The sequence below is a fragment of the Dryobates pubescens genome, chromosome 16 (genome assembly GCF_014839835.1).
Source record: "Dryobates pubescens isolate bDryPub1 chromosome 16, bDryPub1.pri, whole genome shotgun sequence".
Taxonomy (NCBI): Eukaryota; Metazoa; Chordata; class Aves; order Piciformes; family Picidae; genus Dryobates; species Dryobates pubescens.
The window spans coordinates 4,423,881-4,441,449 of record NC_071627.1 but is presented as its reverse complement, the minus strand read 5'-3'; the positions used below and the strand labels follow the sequence as shown (position 1 = coordinate 4,441,449).

Here is a 17,569-nt window from a genome sequence, read left to right as displayed (position 1 = left end):
GTGGGTGCCTGCAGCAGGACTCTGTGGGTGCCCGCAGCAGGGCTCTGTGGCAGGGCTCTGTGGGTGCCCACAGCGGGACTCTGTGGGTGCCTGCAGCAGGACTCTGTGGGTGCCCGCAGCAGGGCTCTGTGGCAGGGCTCTGTGGGTGCCCACAGCGGGACTCTGTGGGTGCCTGCAGCAGGACTCTGTGGGTGCCCACAGCAGGGCTCTGTGGCAGGGCTCTGTGGGTGCCCGCAGCAGGGCTCTGTGTGCCCAGAGCAGGGGTCTGTGGCAGGGTTCTGTGGGTGCCCGCAGCAGGGCTCTGTGTGCCCGCAGCAGGGCTCTGTGGCAGGGCTCTGTGGGTGCCCGCAGCAGGGCTCTGTGGCAGGGTTCTGTGGGTGCCCGCAGCAGGGCTCTGGGTGCCCACAGCAGGGCTCTGTGTGCCCGCAGCAGGGTTCTGTGGCAGGACTCTGCGGCAGGGCTCTGTGTGCCCAGAGCAGGGCTCCGTGTGCCCGCAGCAGGGCTCCGTGTGTGTGCCTGCAGATCCACGCTGGGGCTAAAATGGCTGCTGCTGAAAATCTTCCCTGAGCCATCCTAAACTTCGAATGCGCAGGAGAGAGCGGCAGCGTCCCCTGCACAGCCCGCAGGGCACCGAGGCACAGCCTCTCCTCTCTCCCATTCAGCTGGAGCCACGTCTGAGCCGCGCTGGGGACGTGGCTGGAATGAAAGCTGCCCTTCAGCTCCGGCGCGCTCGCAGGGAGCCTTCGCCCAACTCCAAGGCTCGCCGAGTTAAAAGGGTCAGAGCTCCAAGGACAGCTGGGGCTGACTGGCTCTAGATCATTTCAGCGGCGTCTTCAGCGGGGATTATAATCTGAATCGAAGCGGAAAGACCCGAGGCAATGAAGCTGTCAGCAGGCTAAGATTAAGGAATTAAAACAGCGGCCCCAGCGTTACAGGATTTGTTCTGGATACAGCAGGGAGAAGCGAGCCGAGCGCGGCAGGCTCCGCGCCGGGCAGCCCCGGGAAGGGCATGAGCAAGGAGCCCATCAATAACCAGCCAGAGGCAGGGCGAGGAAGAGCCAGGCAGGCAGGACATAAATCCTGCCTGGGGACGGGAATGAGTCACCCAAGGTTTGGCTGAGGTAAATAAAAACAGAGATGGAGTGGGTTTGGGGAAGGGCAGAGGTGAGGAGACTCTGACAGGCAGCAGGCAGGAGACAAACGGCCCCGCACCGACTGGTACCTGCTGGAACCCAGCCCGGCTGCCCCTGGGGCTGCCTGCAGGGAACGCAGCTCCCTTCCCACCCCCTTCCCCTGTCCCTTTCCCACCCCTTCTCCCACCCCATCTCCAATCCTCATCCCCTTCCCTTTTTCCTTTCCCACCCCTTCTCCCACCCCATCTCCAATCCTCATCCCCTTCCCTTTTTCCTTTCCCACCCCTTCTCCCACCCCATCTCCAATCCTCACCCCCTTCCCTTTTTCCTCACCCATCCCTTCCCTAATCCATGCCCAATCCCCATCCCCTTCCCCTGTCCATTTCCCATCCCTTCTCCTATCCCATCCCTTTTCCCATCCCCTTTCCCTTCCTGATCCCCTTCCCCTTTCCCACCCCCACTCCTCTCCCTTCCCCTTTCCCGTCCCCTTCCCCATCCCCTTCTCCTTGTCCATACCATTCTACTTCTCCTCCTTCCCCTTCTCCCGTTTTTCCTTCCCCATCCTCTTACCCTTTTCATCTTCTCCTTTCCCTTTCCCATCCTCTCCTCCTTTCCCTTCCTTCTCCTTTCCCATCCCACTCTGCTGCTCCTGCCCTTGTTCCCAAACCCACTCCCAGGCTGCCTTTACAAAGCCAGGAACAAGGGCAGCTGGCAGCTGAGCCCAGAGAGAGGAGGCCACAAACCTTTGCCTCCAGCAAGGTCCCCAGGAGTCTTGCCCAGCTGAGGAGGCACCAGGGAGGCTGTGGCAGCAAGGAAGGCTCCAGAGCCCTGGCAGAGGCCTCATTAAAACCCCCTCTTTATTTCTGGCAGCCCGCGCGGCCCCTCTCCCGCTCACCACAGCTATGGGACGAAACACAAGGGAAAGCAGGGAGCTGCCCCCTGCACAGCAGGCACAGGGGGAAGCTCAGGTGACCCAGACCCCCATGCAGACCCCAGCCCCGGCCCAGCTCTGCTCAGCACAAGCCAGATGGACACAGGGAGGGGGGCTCAGCACTGCTCCCTGCTGCGTGTGACCCCAACCCCGACCGCTGCAAAGGCGCAGGGCAGCCAGGGCCTGGAGCGGCGAGCCCAGGGTGACAGAGAGTCAGCCCCAGCCAGGCCACCTGCACAGGATGGTGGCACCTCCGTGACACACAAAGGCAGCGGTGCTGAGCAGCCAGATCTAGGACACAGAAGGAGCTGGGGAGCTAAGGACAGGCGGGGCTTGCTCTGCTGCACGAGGAGGGACTGGAGCTGCTTCTCCGTTCCTCCGGCCAACTTCTACTGGGACCTCTGGGGAGCAGTCCTCAGCCAAGTCCTGGTAAGAGCTATGCAGAGTCCCCTGGGTTCAAACAGGCAAGAGGAGAGCCCTGAGCTGCTCAGTGACTCTTCTTGGTGGAGCCGAAGCCGGAGAAGCCCATGACGGCTGCCATCTCGTCGTCCTCCTCCAGCGTCAGCTCCTCCTCTGCCCGCCTCTTCTTCTCCCTCTGCTTCTCCTTCTTGTAGGCCTTGGCCTTCTCCTCCTGCAGCAAAGGCACAGGACAGCAAAATGTCAGCTCTCTGAGCTGGGTCACGCTGGGAAATGCCACACAGCTCATGCAGGTCCTACCACCAGCATCCCAAGGAAGGGACGCAGCCTTTTGCTCTGTCCTGGCGAGGCCACAGCTGGAGCCCTGGGGCCGGCACTGTGCTGCCCAGGGCAGGGAGGGCAGGGACTGACCTGGAGAGGGCACAGCAAAGGGCTGCAGAGATGCTGAGGGACCTGGAGCATCTCTGTGAGGAAAGGCTGAGGGACTTGGGGCTGTTTGGCCTGGAGAAGAGCAGCCTGAGGGGGATCTGATCAGTGCTGATCAATGCTCAAAGGGCGGGTGGCAGGAGGAGGGGGCCAGGCTTTGTTCAGTGGTGCCCAGTGCCAGCCCAAGGGGCAGTGGGCACAGACTGGACCATCAGAAGTTCATCTGAACATGAAGAGGAATTTTACTGTGAGGATGCTGGAGCCCTGGAGCAGGCTGCCCACAGAGGTGGTGGAGTCTCCATCCCTGGAGAGATTCCAACCCCCCCTGGATGTGTTCCTGTGTGACCCTCTCTAGGTGCCCCTGCCTGGGCAGGGGGTTGGCCTGGATGATCTCCAGAGGTCCCTTCCAATCCCTACCACGCTGTGAATTCCTGGCCTGTGGTGTCCCAGGAGGACATTCTCCAGTCTCCAGAGCACCCCAAGAGCAGTCTCCCACCACACCAGATGGAGCCTCATGAACCTCTCTCAACCACCAGCAGCTTTGCCTGGAGCCAAGGCCGAGGCCAGGAGCTGCTCCGGGAGCAGGAGGCTTCTCCCTGCTGCCATGCCCAGCTCTGGGGGTGGTGATGCCCTGCTGGCTTTGGGCCTGACAGAGTGACAGCTGCTCACTGGAACCGAAGCTGAAGCTCTGAGCAGCTCAGGGGTGGGCAGCTTGGCACCAGAGCTGGCACTGCTCTAATCAAAGCAGTTTGCTCTGTGAGGATCACAAGCCCTGGAGCGGTGCCAGCCCTGGACTGGGCCATGCAGAAGCATGGCTCTGGCTCCCGACTTAGCAACTGCCCCTGCCAGTCCCATCAGTGTCCACTGAGCCACAGCAGCAGAAGACAGCCATGCCCTGCAGGAAGCTCCACCAGAAGCTGCTGCTGATCCCTGGGTTGCCATGCCCCTGGCGCTGCAAGGGCACAGGGCTGCTGCCACCTCACCCCAGTGGGGCCCAGCACATCACTGTGCCCCAGCAAGGGAGCCTGGGGTGGACCCAAGCTCAGTCTGACCAAGCAGACCCAACAGGCAGCTCCTGCTAATGTTTAGCTGTGACTGCTGAGGGAGAAGCATCCAGAGAAACTCCTCTGTCAGAAGCTTCTCTCTCAGAGAACAAAGCTGAGGGTATGGGATGCTGCACTTGGGCCACAACAACCCCAGGAAGGCTCCAGGCTGGGGGCAGAGGGGCTGGAAAGTGCCCAGCAGAGAAGGCCCTGGGGGTGCTGGGTGACAGCAGCTGGAGAGGAGCTCAGGGGGTGCCCAGGTGGGCAAGAAGGGCAGCAGCAGCCTGGCCTGGAGCAGCAATGGTGTGGGCAGCAGGAGCAGGGCAGGGATTGTGCCCCTGGACTGGGCACTGGGGAGGCCACAGCTTGAGTGCTGGGTTCAGTTCTGGGCCTCTCACTGCAAGGACACTGAAGAGCTGGAGCAGGGCCAGAGAAGGGCAACAAAGGTGGGGAAGGGTCTGGGGAACAGGGCTGGGGAGGGGCAGCTGAGGGAGCTGGAGGTGTTTAGTTTGAAGCAAAGAGGGCTCCAGGGACACCTTCAGAGCAGCCTTCCAGTACGTGAAGGGACTCCAGAAGAGCTGGGGAGGGACTTCTGACAAGAGCTGGGAGTGTCAGGATGAGGGACAATGGTTTGAGCTGGAGGAGGGCAGATTGAGACTGGAGAAGAGGAAGAAATTCTTTCCAGGAAGGCTGGGGAGACACTGGCACAGGCTGCCCAGGGAGGCTGTGGCTGCCTCCTGTCTGGAGGCCAGGCTGAATGAGGCCTTGAGCAACGTGGGCTGCTGGGAGGTGTCCCTGCCCATGGCAGGGGGTTGGAACTGGATCATCAAGTTCCCTTCCAACCCAACCCAACCCAACCCAAGCCAAGCCATGCTGTGAATGGATTTATGAAACAAAAGCCACTGATGGAGTAGCTGAGAAGCCAATGGGAAGAGGAAAAAGGCTTCTGTGGGACAAGGTCAGGAACCAGAGCTGATCTCCTCACAGAACAGGCTTCTGGGAGGGCTTTGCTTCATCAGCCACTGCCCAGACTCACCTCCTCACGGAGTTCCTTCATCCTCTCCTCAAAGTCATAGTCCTTCTGCTTCTCCTCCATCTTCTTCTTGTTCACCTCAAAGCGTTTCTTCACCTGGTCCAGCGTGGAGCGCTCCACTCGCATGGACATGCCCAGGTTTCTCTGGTCTGGAAGAGAGCAGTGGCAACAGCTGTGTCCAGACACCCACCTCTGCTGGCCCTGACCCCAGGCCCCAGCACAGCACAGCAACCTCTGCCTGCCAGCCACACATCCCCTCAAGGCAGCTTTTGGGGCCAGGCCACATCCATGCAGGAGGCTCAGCGCTCCAAGCTGACCTCCCCCAGCGCTGCGGCAGGCGTCCGGACGAGGGGAGGGAGGCTGCCTCAGACAGTCAGCAGGAGACCCCAAACTGAGTGGCACAGTTGGTGTGCTGGAGGGTCAGGAGGCTCTGCAGAGGGACCTGGCCAGGCTGCAGCCATGGCTGAGGTCAGAGGGGTGAGGTTCTACAAGGCCCAGGGCTGGGTGCTGCACTTGGGGCACAACAACCCCAGGAAGGCTCCAGGCTGGGGGCAGAGGGGCTGGAAAGTGCCCAGCAGAGAAGGCCCTGGGGGTGCTGGGTGACAGCAGCTGGAGAGGAGCTCAGGGGGTGCCCAGGTGGGCAAGAAGGGCAGCAGCAGCCTGGCCTGGAGCAGCAATGGTGTGGGCAGCAGGAGCAGGGCAGGGATTTTGCCTCTGGACTGGGCACTGGGGAGGCCACAGCTTGAGTGCTAGGTTCAGTTCTCACTCCAAGGACATTGAGGAGCTGGAGCAGGGCCAGAGAAGGGCAACAGAGCTGGGGAAGGGTCTGGAGAAGAGGGCTGGGGAGGAGCAGCTGAGGGAGCTGGGGGTGTTCAGTGTGGAGAAGAGGAGGCTGAGGGAGACCTCATTGCTCTCTGCAGCTCCCTGAGAGGAGGCTGGAGCCAGGAGGGAGTTTGGCCCTTCTCACATGCAACAAATGACAGAACAAGAGGAAATGACCTCAAGCTGTGCCAGGGGGAGGGCTAGGTTTGAGATGAGGAAAAATTTCTTTGCTGCAAGAGTGGTCAGGGATTGGAGCAGGCTGCCCAGGGAGGTGGTGGAGTCCCCAGCCCTGGAGGTGTTTCAAAGCTGCATGGCTGTGGTGCTGAGGGATGTGGGGCAGTGGCAGTGGGACTGGGAGCTCTGGATGAGTGGTTGGACTTCATGGTCTCAAAGGTCTCTTCCAGCCTCAGCAGTTCTGTGGTTCCAAGACTCTGAGGTGGCACTTTAGTGTCCCCCTCTTGGTCACACAGAAGCACAGAGCTGCAACACGTTGAGGCTTCTTTTCCCAGCTACACAAACCTGACCCTCAGCTCCTGCTCTGAACCTCCACCCCTCAAAGGGTCAAGCAGCTGAGGGTGCAGGCCTGGATCATGTCCATCACCCCCTTTGTGTAAAGGGACCTGCTGCTGCCTTCCCCAGGAGGACTCCAATGACCTTCAGGAGCAGAACAATGTGCTAGGAGTGTGGCAGGGGGCCCTTCTCCCCCTCTCTGAACAGCCCAGGGAGGAGTGATGCCCACAGCCAGGAATCCATCAGCTCAGTGGGGGCAGTGTCCTCTTCTCCAGGTTATCCAGTCAGGGATCAGACTGGTGAACTGGGATCTCCTTTCTCCTCCCTTTATGTATGGGAGAGTGGAGAGAACCACAGACAGGTAGAGGACAGCACCACCACACCACACTGCTGGTGCCAGCTCCAGGCTCATCCTGCTCCACTCCTGTCTCTGCTCCCCCTCAGTGTGGCCTCCACCCTTGTGAGCTCTGCTACAAGCTCTGGAGCCTTCAAGAGCAGTTGGGTTTCAGCTCCACACTCAGATCCCACAAAGAGAAACAGCTGATCCAAAAGTGAGTCCAAGTCTGTGTCCTAGCTGAGGACATCTTCAAAGCTTTTGGTGCTGGAAAGAAGCCCCAGGCCAGACTTTCAGAGCAGACATCAGGAGCTGCTGATGCTGGGCTGCCTGCATCATGGACCCTCTGAGGGAGGCCACCAAGTGCTCCTATCCAGGGTAAACCACTCATTAGTTCTGCTGGGCTTCTGCCATGAAAGTGGTCCAGCACCCTGGAAGTGCCAGGAGATAAAGGCAGCACCTCCACAGCTCTCCTGAGCACACCTGATCCCCATCCTGGTCTCCAGAGCACACTTTGTCCCCAGTCTAAGTGCCCTGCCCTCAGACACTGGTGGTGTGTGAAGGAAGAAATGTTTGACTCTGAGGGTGGTGAGAGCCTGGCCCAGGTTACCCAGGGAGGTGGGAGCTGGCCCAGCCCTGGAACCATTGCAGGTCAGGATGTTTGGGGCTCTGAGCTGCCTGCTCTGTTGGGCATGTCCCTGCTGACAGCAGGAGGGTTGGACTGGAGGGCCTCATGAGGTCCCTTCCCAGCCAAACCAGCCTGGGAATCTATGAAGTGAGCAGCCCTGGGCACTGCAGCAGCTCTCAGCCACCTCTGCAACCCCCCCCCAGGCCTGCAGGAATGGTCCTTACGTTTCTTGCCATTGATGTGATCCAGGAAGTTGATGGAGTCCTTCACCACACAGTCACAGACATTGCAGTAGTACCTGCAGGAGAGAGGAAACATCAGCTGCAAAGCAGAGACCATGCACCACACAGCAGCTTGGCCTGGAAGGGACACTCAGGATCACCCAGTGCCAACCCCCTGCCATGGGCAGGGACACCTCCCACCAGCCCAGGTTGCTCAAGGCCTCATCCAGCCTGGCCTGGAACACCTCCAGGCAGGAGGCAGCCACAGCCTCCCTGGGCAGCCTGTGCCAGTGTCTCCCCAGCCTCACTGCCAACAATTCCTCCCTCATCTCCAGTCTCAGTCTCCCCTCTCCCAGCTCAAAGCCATTGTTCCTCATTCTGGCACTCCCAGCCCTTGTCCAAAGTCCCTCCCCAGCTCTCCAGGAGCCCTTCAGGTACTGGAAGGCTGCTCTGAGGTATCCCTGGCCACACAGCTCAAACAGCAGCTGGCTGAAGGCTCTTGTCTGGCCCCCACCCTCACTGCCTCCCAGCAGCAGAGCCCTCTGCCCACCTCAGGAGCTGTTAGAAACATGGAGTAGATCAGAGAATCATTTTGGTTGAAAGAGACTTTTAAGGTCACTGAGCCCAACCTTTACCCCAGCACTGCCAGGTCACCAATCCACTATGGCCCTCAGCTCCACTTCTCCATGGCTTTCAAACCCCTCCAGAAATGGAGACTCCAGCACTGCCTTGAGCAGCCTGGGCCAGGGCTTGGCAGCCCTTTAGAGGAAGAAATTGTTCCTCATGGCTAACATAAACCTGCCCAGGCACAGTTCCAGGCCATTGCCTCTTGTCCTGTCTCTTGTTCCTTGTGAGAAGAGCTCAACCTCACTGCAGCCTCCTCTCAGGGAGCTGTAGAGAGCAATGAGGTCTCCCTCAGCCTCCTTCACACTAACCAACCTCAGCTCCCTCAGCTGCTCCTCCCCAGCCCTGTTCCCCAGACCCTTCCCCAGCTCTGTTGCCCTTCTCTGGCCCTGCTCAAGCTCCTCAATATCCTTCCTGCAGTGAGAGGCCCAGAGCTGAACCCAGCACTCAAGCTGTGGCCTCCCCAGTGCCCAGTCCAGGGGCACAATCCCTGCCCTGCTCCTGCTGCCCACACCATTGCTGCTCCAGGCCAGGCTGCTGCTGCCCTTCTTGCCCACCTGGGCACCCCCTGAGCTCCTCTCCAGCTGCTGTCACCCAGCACCCCCAGAGCCTTCTCTGCTGGGCACTTTCCAGCCCCTCTGCCCCCAGCCTGGAGCCTTCCTGGGGTTGTTGAGCCCCAAGTGCAGCACCCAGCCCTGGGCCTTGTTGAACCTCACCCCTCTGACCTTAGCCATGGCTGCAGCCTGGCCAGGTCCCTCTGCAGATCCTCCTGACCCTCCAGCAGGTCAGCACTGCCACCCAGTTTTGTGTCATCTGCAGGCTGCCTGAGGGTGCCTCCATCCCCTCACCCAGCTCATGGAAGAAGACATCAAAGAGAAGTGGCTTCCCTGCTGCCAAAACCCAGCCTGGGGCAGCACTTGCCCCCATTGGATGCTGCTCAGGACTGCACATCTCCATGGCTGTGACAGTGACATTAACAGCTTAGTGTCTTCTTTTTCAGCCTCTGGATTGGTTAGGATGAGCCAGGAGCCCTTTCATCTTTTGGCTGAACATGATCCACACAAAGAGTGGCCAAACATCATCCCTAAGGACAGGGGCTGGATGTTCCTCCCCTTCCCAGCACACAGATATCCAAAGCAAGCATCAGGAGAAGGAGGCCTCCTGGCCAGCAAAGCCCAGCAGGCAGCAGACATCTGCCTCAGCTGCTCCTGCAGCCAGGGTCAGGGGGGCTCAGCCTGCTGTGTCTCTTCCATACCTGGCCCCAGAAGATCCCACTCTGGTGTAGCCCAAAGCAGCCCCCAGGAGGAAACCACCACCCTGAGAGCTCACTGCTGTGTCACAGCCCCTTGGGGCCACCAGCACAACCCTGAGGCTGCAAGAGGAAGGCCAGCAAGCACCTACCCTCCCATCTCTGACTGAGGGGTGGTTTTGGTGATGACAATGGTCTTGCCCAGCTTCGACTCCAGGTCCACCTTGTAGTCGCGGTGCCGCAGCAGCTCCCTTTTGACAGGCTGAGTTGGCTTGCCTGAAACACACAACCCCAGAGGGCTCAGCAGGAGAGCTCCAGCCTGGCATGGGGGATCCACAGGACCACAGGATGGGTTGCAAAAGGCCTCTGAGCTCATCCAGTCCAACCAGCAACCCAACCCCACCATGGCCACCAAACCACGGCCCCAGGTGCCATGGCCACAGGGTTCCTGAGCACCTCCAGGCATGGGGACTCCACCACCTCCCTGGGCAGCCTGGGACAGTCCCTGACCACTCTGGCAGCACAGAAATTGTTCCTCCTCTCCAACCCAACCCTCCCCTGGCACAATTTCAGGATATTTCCTCTCCCTCTCTCACCTGAGAGTGGGGAGCAGAGCCCAACCCCCAGCTCACTGCAGCCTCCTCTCAGGGAGCTGCAGAGAGCAATGAGGTCTCCCTCAGCCTCCTCCACACTGAACACCCCCAGCTCCCTCAGCTGCTCCTCCCCAGCCCTGTTCCCCAGACCCTTCCCCAGCCTTGTTGCTCTTCTCTGGCCCTGCTCCTGCTCCTCTATGTCTTTCTTGGAGTGAGGGGCCCCAAAACTGACCCCAGGACTGAAGGTGTGGCCTCACCAGTGCCTGCCAGGCAGGGCTCAATCCTTGGCCTGTCCCTAGTGTTCACAAAGCATCTGCCAGGGGCTACATAACTCATGCAGGAACTGCAGCTTTTCCTTTGAATCAGTAAAGGAATCATTTCCTCCTCACCATTCCCTGCTCCTGTTAGATCCTGAGGGACTTCCAGCTCTGATTTGGTGACCTACAGGACCAGGGCAGGGATTGTCACCCTGGACTGGGCACTGGTGGGTCCACACCTTTTGGGGCCCTCACTCCAAGCAGGACATTGAGGTGAGATCTCCAAAACTGCAGGGGCTGATTTCTCCTCTCCCCCCACAAAGAACAGAGAGAGGCAAAGCTTCTCTGTCACTGCTTGTGCCAAAGCCTTTGGTGGCAAGCAGGGCAGAAAGGAGCAGCCAGCCTCCAGCTGCTGCTGGCTCTCCCCAGGCTTTCACTGCCAGCTGCTCTCTCTCAGGTTAGGCTCAGGGTCTCCTGCCCTGCCCATGGTCAGTTCTCCACTCACCATCTTTCTTCTCTCTCTCCTCTGTGAGCCTCTTCTCTGCAAGCTTCTCATACTCATCCTTGTCCCACTTCCGGCGGAAGTCCAGGTTCTTAGTCTGGAAGGACACCAAGGGTTAGTGGCCCTGGGAGGACACCAAGGGTCAGTGGTCCTGGGAGGACACCAAGGGTCCTGGGAGGACACCAAGGGCCCTGGGAGGACACCAGGGGTCAGTGGCCCTGGGGGGACACCAAGGGTCCTGAAGGGACACCAAGGGTTAGTGGCCCTGGGAGGACACCAAGGGCCCTGGGAGGACACCAGGGGTCAGTGGTCCTGGGGGGACACCAAGGGTCCTGGGGGGACACCAAGGGTCCTGGGGGGACACCAAGGGTCAGTGGTCCTGGGAGGACACCAAGGGCCCTGGGAGGACACCAAGGGTCAGTGGCCCTGGGGGACACCAAGGGTCCTGAAGGGACACCAAGGGTTAGTGGCCCTGGGAGGACACCAAGGGTTCTGGGAGGACACCAAGGGTTAGTGGCCCTGGGGGGACACCAAGGGTCCTGGGGGGACACCAAGGGTTAGTGGCCCTGGGGGGACACCAAGGGTCCTGGGAGGACACCAAGGGTCAGTGGCCCTGGGGGGACACCAAGGGTCAGTGGCCCTGGGGGGACACCAAGGGTCCTGAAGGGACACCAAGGGTTAGTGGCCCTGGGGGGACACCAAGGGTCCTGAAGGGACACCAAGGGTCCTGGGGGGACACCAAGGGTCAGTGGCCCTGGGGGGACACCAAGGGTCCTGGGAGGACACCAAGGGTTCTGGGAGGACACCAAGGGTTAGTGGCCCTGGGGGGACACCAAGGGTCCTGGGAGGACACCAAGGGCCCTGGGGGGACACCAAGGGCCCTGGGGGGACACCAAGGGTTAGTGGCCCTGGGGGGACACCAAGGGTCCTGGGAGGACACCAAGGGTTCTGGGAGGACACCAAGGGTTAGTGGCCCTGGGAGGACACCAAGGGTCAGTGGCCCTGGGGGGACACCAAGGGTCCTGGGGGGACACCAAGGGTTAGTGGCCCTGGGGACACACCAAGGGTTAATGCTCCTGGACTCCCACCCAGCTCTGGCCTGGGGGGCAGTGGAAGCCCTCAGCGGTCAGTGCAGGCTGAGCCTCCCCTGCCCTCTGCCTTCACACCTAAGGATGAAGGCTGCAGCTTAGGACAAGGCCCAGCAGGAGCAGCCCTGCTCCTTCTGGAAGGCTCTCAAAGCCCTGAGAAGAGCAGTGGGGTGAGCTTCCTCCCTCCCGAGACGGTCACCCAGGCCCTGCCTGGCACACCGGGCACAGGGCTCACCCTGCCGAGCCAGGAGCTTGCAGGTGGCACCTGAGGAGCCCAGCTGAGCCAGCAGCAGGTTCCACAAAGCCCTCTGTGGCTAAAGCCAAGCCTCCAAGCCCAGCTGGAACCCTCAGACACCACAAGAGCTGTGCAGAGGCTGCTGCCAACACAGCAGCAGGCTGGGCCACAGGGCCTGCTCTGAGGCCCCTGCAGTCACCAAGCTGAGTGTGCTGTGAAACCACAGCACAAAGGAGAGAGCCAGAGAATGGTTTGGGTTGGCAAAGCTCCTAAAGATCACCCAGTCCAACCAGCAGCCCAGCCCCTCCATGGCCACCAAGCCATGGCCCCAGGTGCCATGGCCACAGGGTTCCTGAACACCTCCAGGCATGGGGACTCCACCACCTCCCTGGGCAGCCTGGGACAGTCCCTGACCACTCTGGCAGCACAGAAATTGTTCCTCCTCTCCAACCTGAGCCTCCCCTGGCACAATTTCAGGTCATTTCCTCTCCTTCTCTCACCTGAGAGTGGGGAGCAGAGCCCAACCCCCAGCTCACTGCAGCCTCCTCTCAGGGAGCTGCAGAGAGCAATGAGGTCTCCCTCAGCCTCCTCCACACTGAACACCCCCAGCTCCCTCAGCTGCTCCTCCCCAGCCCTGTTCCCCAGACCCTCTCTGCCCTTCTCTGGCCCTGCTCCAGCTCCTCAATGACCTTCTTGGAGTGAGAGGCCCAGAGCTGAACCCAGCACTCAAGCTGTGGCCTCCCCAGTGCCCAGTCCAGGGGCACAATCCCTGCCCTGCTCCTGCTGCCCACACCATTGCTGCTCCAGGCCAGGCTGCTGCTGCCCTTCTTGCCCACCTGGGCACCCCCTGAGCTCCTCTCCAGCTGCTGTCACCCAGCACCTCCAGGGCCTTCTCTGCTGGGCACTTTCCAGCCCCTCTGCCTCCAGCCTGGAGCCTTCCTGGGGTTGTTGTGCCCCAAGTGCAGCACCCAGCCCTGGGCCTTGTTGAACCTCACCCCTCTGACCTCAGCCATGGCTGCAGCCTGGCCAGGTCCCTCTGCAGAGCCTCTGCAGAGCAGGTCAGCACTGCCACCCAGCTTGGTGCCCCCAGCCAGCCTCTGTGGGTGTCTCACTCCCCTCATGCAGATGATTGATAAAAACATGGAAGAGAATGGCCCAGTGCTGAGCCCTGGAGGACACCTCTGGTGCTGCCCTCAGGCAGATCAACTCCCACCCAATGCAGTGTCCTCTGCAAAGTGCCTGAGGGTGCCTCCAGCCCTCACCCAGGTACTGAAGACAGCTGGCCCAGCACTGAGCCCTGGGGAACACCACTGGTGCCCAGCCACCAACTGGAGTTAACTCACTGCCCACCACACCTCGGGCATGGCCATCAGCCAGCTCTCAACCCAGCAAAGCCTCCCCCCCATCCAAGCCATGAGCAGCCAGCTGCTCCAGGAGGGTGCTGTGGGAAGTGAGGCACTTGGCCTGGACTGAAGAGGGCCTTTGTTGTTCACTCAGGACCAAATCCACCTGAAACTTGGCTCCTGAATATTTGAAGAGGCAACTGCAGCCCCTCAGGAGCTGCAGAACTGTGGTCAACAAGGCTGAGAATGAGCAAAGAGCCTGGCAGCAGCAGTGGAGGTGGAGAGGGGCATGGGGAACCTGGGAACTGCTGCCAGTGGAGGCCCTGGGCAGGCAGCTCCTGGTGCTCCACACAAGGCTCTTTGGTGCATCCACAGGAGTCTGGGGGACAGCAGACAGGAGGTGGCCCCAGTGGAAAGAGAAGCATCTCTGCTGTGAGGGCAGGCTGGGAGAGCTGGGGCTGCTCAGTCTGGAGGGCAGAGGGCTCCAGGGAGACCTTGAGGTGGGCCCCTGGGAAGGATGGGGATGGGCTGTCTGGCAGGGCCTGTGCTGATGGGACAAGGGCTGGTGGTGGTGAACTGAAGGGGGGTGGCTCTGGATTGGGTATAAGGAGGAAGGTTTGGGCAAGGAGCTGGGGAGAGAGCCTGGCCCAGGCTGCCCAGAGAGGGGGGAGGTGCTTCATCCCTGGAACCCTTCAGTGCTGGTTTGGATGTGGCTATCAGTAGCCTGCTCTGGTGGATGATGGCCCTGCTGACTGCAGGGGGCTCAGACTGGAGGGCCTCTGGAGGTCCCTTCCAAGCCACAGCATTCTGTGGCTCTGTGAATTCAGGTGAGGCCAGCACTGAAGAACACAAAGCCTGAGCTCTCCAGGGGGCAAAGGGTCACAGCATGGTTGGGTTGGAAGGGACCTCAAAGCTCAGCCAGTGCCAACCCCCTGCCCTGGGCAGGGACAGCTCCCACCAGCCCAGGCTGCTCAGGGCCTCATCCAGCCTGGCCTGGAACACCTCCAGGCAGGAGGCAGCCACAGCCTCCCTGGGCAGCCTGTGTCAATGTCTCCTCATCCTCACTGCCAAGACTTTCTTCCTCCTCTCCAGTCTCAGTCTCCCCTCTCCCAGCTCCAAGCCATTGTCCTTCATCCTATCACTCCCAGCCCTTGTCCAAAGTCCCTCCCCAGCTCTCCTGGCCCCCCTTCAGGAGGCTGCTCTGAGGTCTCCCTGGAGCCTTCTCTTCTCCAGGCTGAACAGCCCCAACCTGCTTAAGATTTTAGCCCCCCACCAGCAGTGAGAGCAGAAGTGGCTGGAGAGGAAGCCCAGTCCCAGCCCAGACTCCTCTCAGCAATGCAGCTCAGCCTCTTCCCCCCTGGGCAGGGTTTGTAGCTCAGGTCTCTGCTGTCTCTCTCTGGGCAGGGCAGCAGGGAGCTGGCAGTTCCCTTCTAAAGCAACCAGGCTGGGTGTATTTTAAAGCACCTCAGGGAAGGAAGGACTCCCTCCACCCCCACCCTCCACACTGCCTTCTCCACTCAACCAAATCAGGAATCTAATCACACTGCCAAGGCAATAAATCCCATCCCAGGCTGGAGCAGCAGCAGCAGCAGAGCCATTTAATGTTCCTTCCTCCAGCAATCCTTCAGCTGGAACCAACAACCACTGCTAGGAGTGGGAAGGCCTGGGGGAGGCATGGAGACATCTCATGGATCCCCACAGCTTCTGAAGCACTTGAAACAAGTCAGGAAGAGGCTCTGTGAGCACTCCCCAGCCACAGGAAAGGAAATACCAGGGAGTGTGAATGAATGTCTGGGGGCATCTTCCAGAGGCTTGGCTCTCCTGCACTGACTCTCACGTGTAGGTGGCTGGTGGGAGGCCAGGAAGGAGGCCACTGAATTGCTGCTTCCCTCTCCCTGTGCCCAGGAGGCCAAGGAGACCACCAGCAGCCTGGCCTGGAGCAGCAAGGGTGTGGGCAGCAGGAGCAGGGCAGGGATTGTGCCCCTGGACTGGGCACTGGGGAGGCCACAGCTTGAGTGCTGGGGTCAGCTCTGGACCTCTCACTGTAAGAAGGACATTGAGGAGCTGGAGCAGAGCCAGAGAAGGGCAACAAAGGTGGGGAAGGGTCTGGGGAACAGGGCTGGGGAGGAGCAGCTGAGGGAGCTGGGGGTGTTCAGTGTGGAGAAGAGGAGGCTGAGGGAGACCTCATTGCTCTCTGCAGCTCCCTGAGAGGAGGCTGCAGTGAGCTGGGGGTTGGGCTCTGCTCCCCACTCTCAGACGAGAGAGGGAGAGGAAATGGCCTGAAATTGTGCCAGGGGAGGCTCAGGTTGGAGATGAGGAAAGATTTCTTTGCTGCCAGAATGGTCAGGGACTGTCCCAGGCTGCCCAGGGAGGTGGTGGAGTCCCCATGCCTGGAGGTGTTCAGGAACCCTATGGCCATGGCACCTGGGGCCATGGTTTGGTGGCCATGGTGGGGTTGGGCTGCTGGTTGGACTGGATGAGCTCAGAGGCCTTTTCCAACCAAACCATTCTGTGAGTTGATGGATAAAGGACAGAGTCTTTCCCAGTTCATTTCCCAATTTCCTTCACCCAGGCACAGGGAAAGAAATTAAACACATTAAGATCTTGGCTAGGCATTATCTGGAGGAACTGTTCTGAACTGCTCTGGTGGATGCTGAGGTGGCTGCAAGCCCTGAGATCTTTACCTAAGAACTGTTCTGGGTGAGAGAAAGCATTCCCCAAATAACCAATAAGTTAAAATCCAGGAGAGCCCCTGAGCCTCCTGCTCCCTCTGGAGGTCCCTTCCAAGCCACAGCACTGATCTGCCCAGTCTCACCAACCCCTGCCCAGCCTCACCACCCCCACCCCTTGGCCCAGCCTCACCACCCCCACCCCCTGCCCAGCCTCACCACCAAAGCCTACAAAGTAACACAGGAGGCTCAAGTGTGGCTCAGTCAAGCAGGAGCACAACCAGCAGCAGCTCAAACCACAGCCCCCAGCTCACCCCCATGCAGGCATCCTGCTCCTGGCCTCACTCAGCCTCCCTCACTCCTCACCAAGTGGCTTCCAGTTAAGGCAAGGTCAGGGAAGAAAGCTGAAAGCCTGGAGGTGTTTCATCCAGTCTGGCTCTCCAGTTAGGCTACACCACCACCATCCATCTCACCCATCTCATCCTGGCATTCCCAGCACCAAATCCTGTGGGGTCCATGAAGGAAGACCCCACTGCCAGGCTAAACCAATGGCACAGCGCCAAGAAAGTCACACTGAAGCCATCAGAGTGGGCAGCTCCTCTGTGCAGAGCAGGGGGCAACAAGCAGCAGCTCCAGCAGGACAGTGCAAGAGCCAGGTGAGAAACAGGGAACCTCTTCCCAAAGGGGCTGAAAAGCACTGGGGCAAGACAGGAGGAGAAAGGGAAGGAGGAAGCTGCCTGCACACAGCATCATCCAGCTCCAGGAGGCCCCAAGGATGGGCTCCCACCCCAAGGGGTGCTTACGGCAAGTGAGCACCCTGGGGGCTGTAACCTGCCGTGGGTGAGCCTCGTGTGGCTGGGGGCGCTGGACTAAATCATCTCCAGAATTCCCTTTCAGCCCCCACCAGGCAGGGCTTTGGGCAGGCTCGGATCTCCCCACACTGCCGGGCTGAAACAGAGGCTCCCCACGGGGGACGCCTGACCCCAGGACGGAGAGATCGCAGCGGATCCACTCCCTTCCCGGCCCCGAAGGCACCGCGGCTTCTCAGGGTGCCCCAATCGCCCACACCCAGTGGGCACAGTAGTGTGAAAAGCCGGCTCAGGGCCGCCCCAAGCGCCCCTGACCATCCCCGGCCCCGCCGCGTCCCCACCCGCGGGCTCCCTTCCCCCGCGGCCCGGCCTAGCAACAGGCCCCGAGCGCGGCCGGGCCGCCGCGGAGCGACCCCTGCCGCCGCCTGCCCCTCCAGAGCGGGCCCAGCCACCCCTGCCCCATCCCCGACCCGGCGCGAAGCTTCCCGAGCGAAAGAGAAGGCGGAGGGCGCGGCTCCGCCTCCGGCACCTACCCCGCTGCCCGACGCCATGTTGACGGTAAGAGCGACAAGGGAACGGCAACTGTCGCGCCGCGGCGGCCCGGCCGTAAAGCGAGGCAGTCCGCCAGGACCAGCGAGTGCCCGCCAGGAACCAGCGAGTGCCCGCCAGGAACCAGCGAGTGGCGCCGCGCAGGGCTAGAGC

General features: G+C 60.8%; 1 protein-coding gene across 1 annotated transcript; it reads right to left on the bottom strand.

Annotated features, from left to right (window-relative positions):
- Window positions 1–1,691: 1,691 nt before the first annotated feature.
- Window positions 1,692–17,497, bottom strand: ZMAT2 (zinc finger matrin-type 2). The gene is made up of 6 exons (XM_054168687.1): window positions 17,401–17,497; window positions 10,727–10,820; window positions 9,524–9,647; window positions 7,502–7,575; window positions 4,987–5,132; window positions 1,692–2,695 (listed from the first exon to the last, which is right to left on the bottom strand). The coding sequence occupies exons 1-6, from the start codon at window positions 17,416–17,418 to the stop codon at window positions 2,552–2,554; spliced, it is 600 nt and encodes a 199-aa protein (XP_054024662.1). The 5' UTR covers window positions 17,419–17,497; the 3' UTR covers window positions 1,692–2,551.
- Window positions 17,498–17,569: the final 72 nt, after the last annotated feature.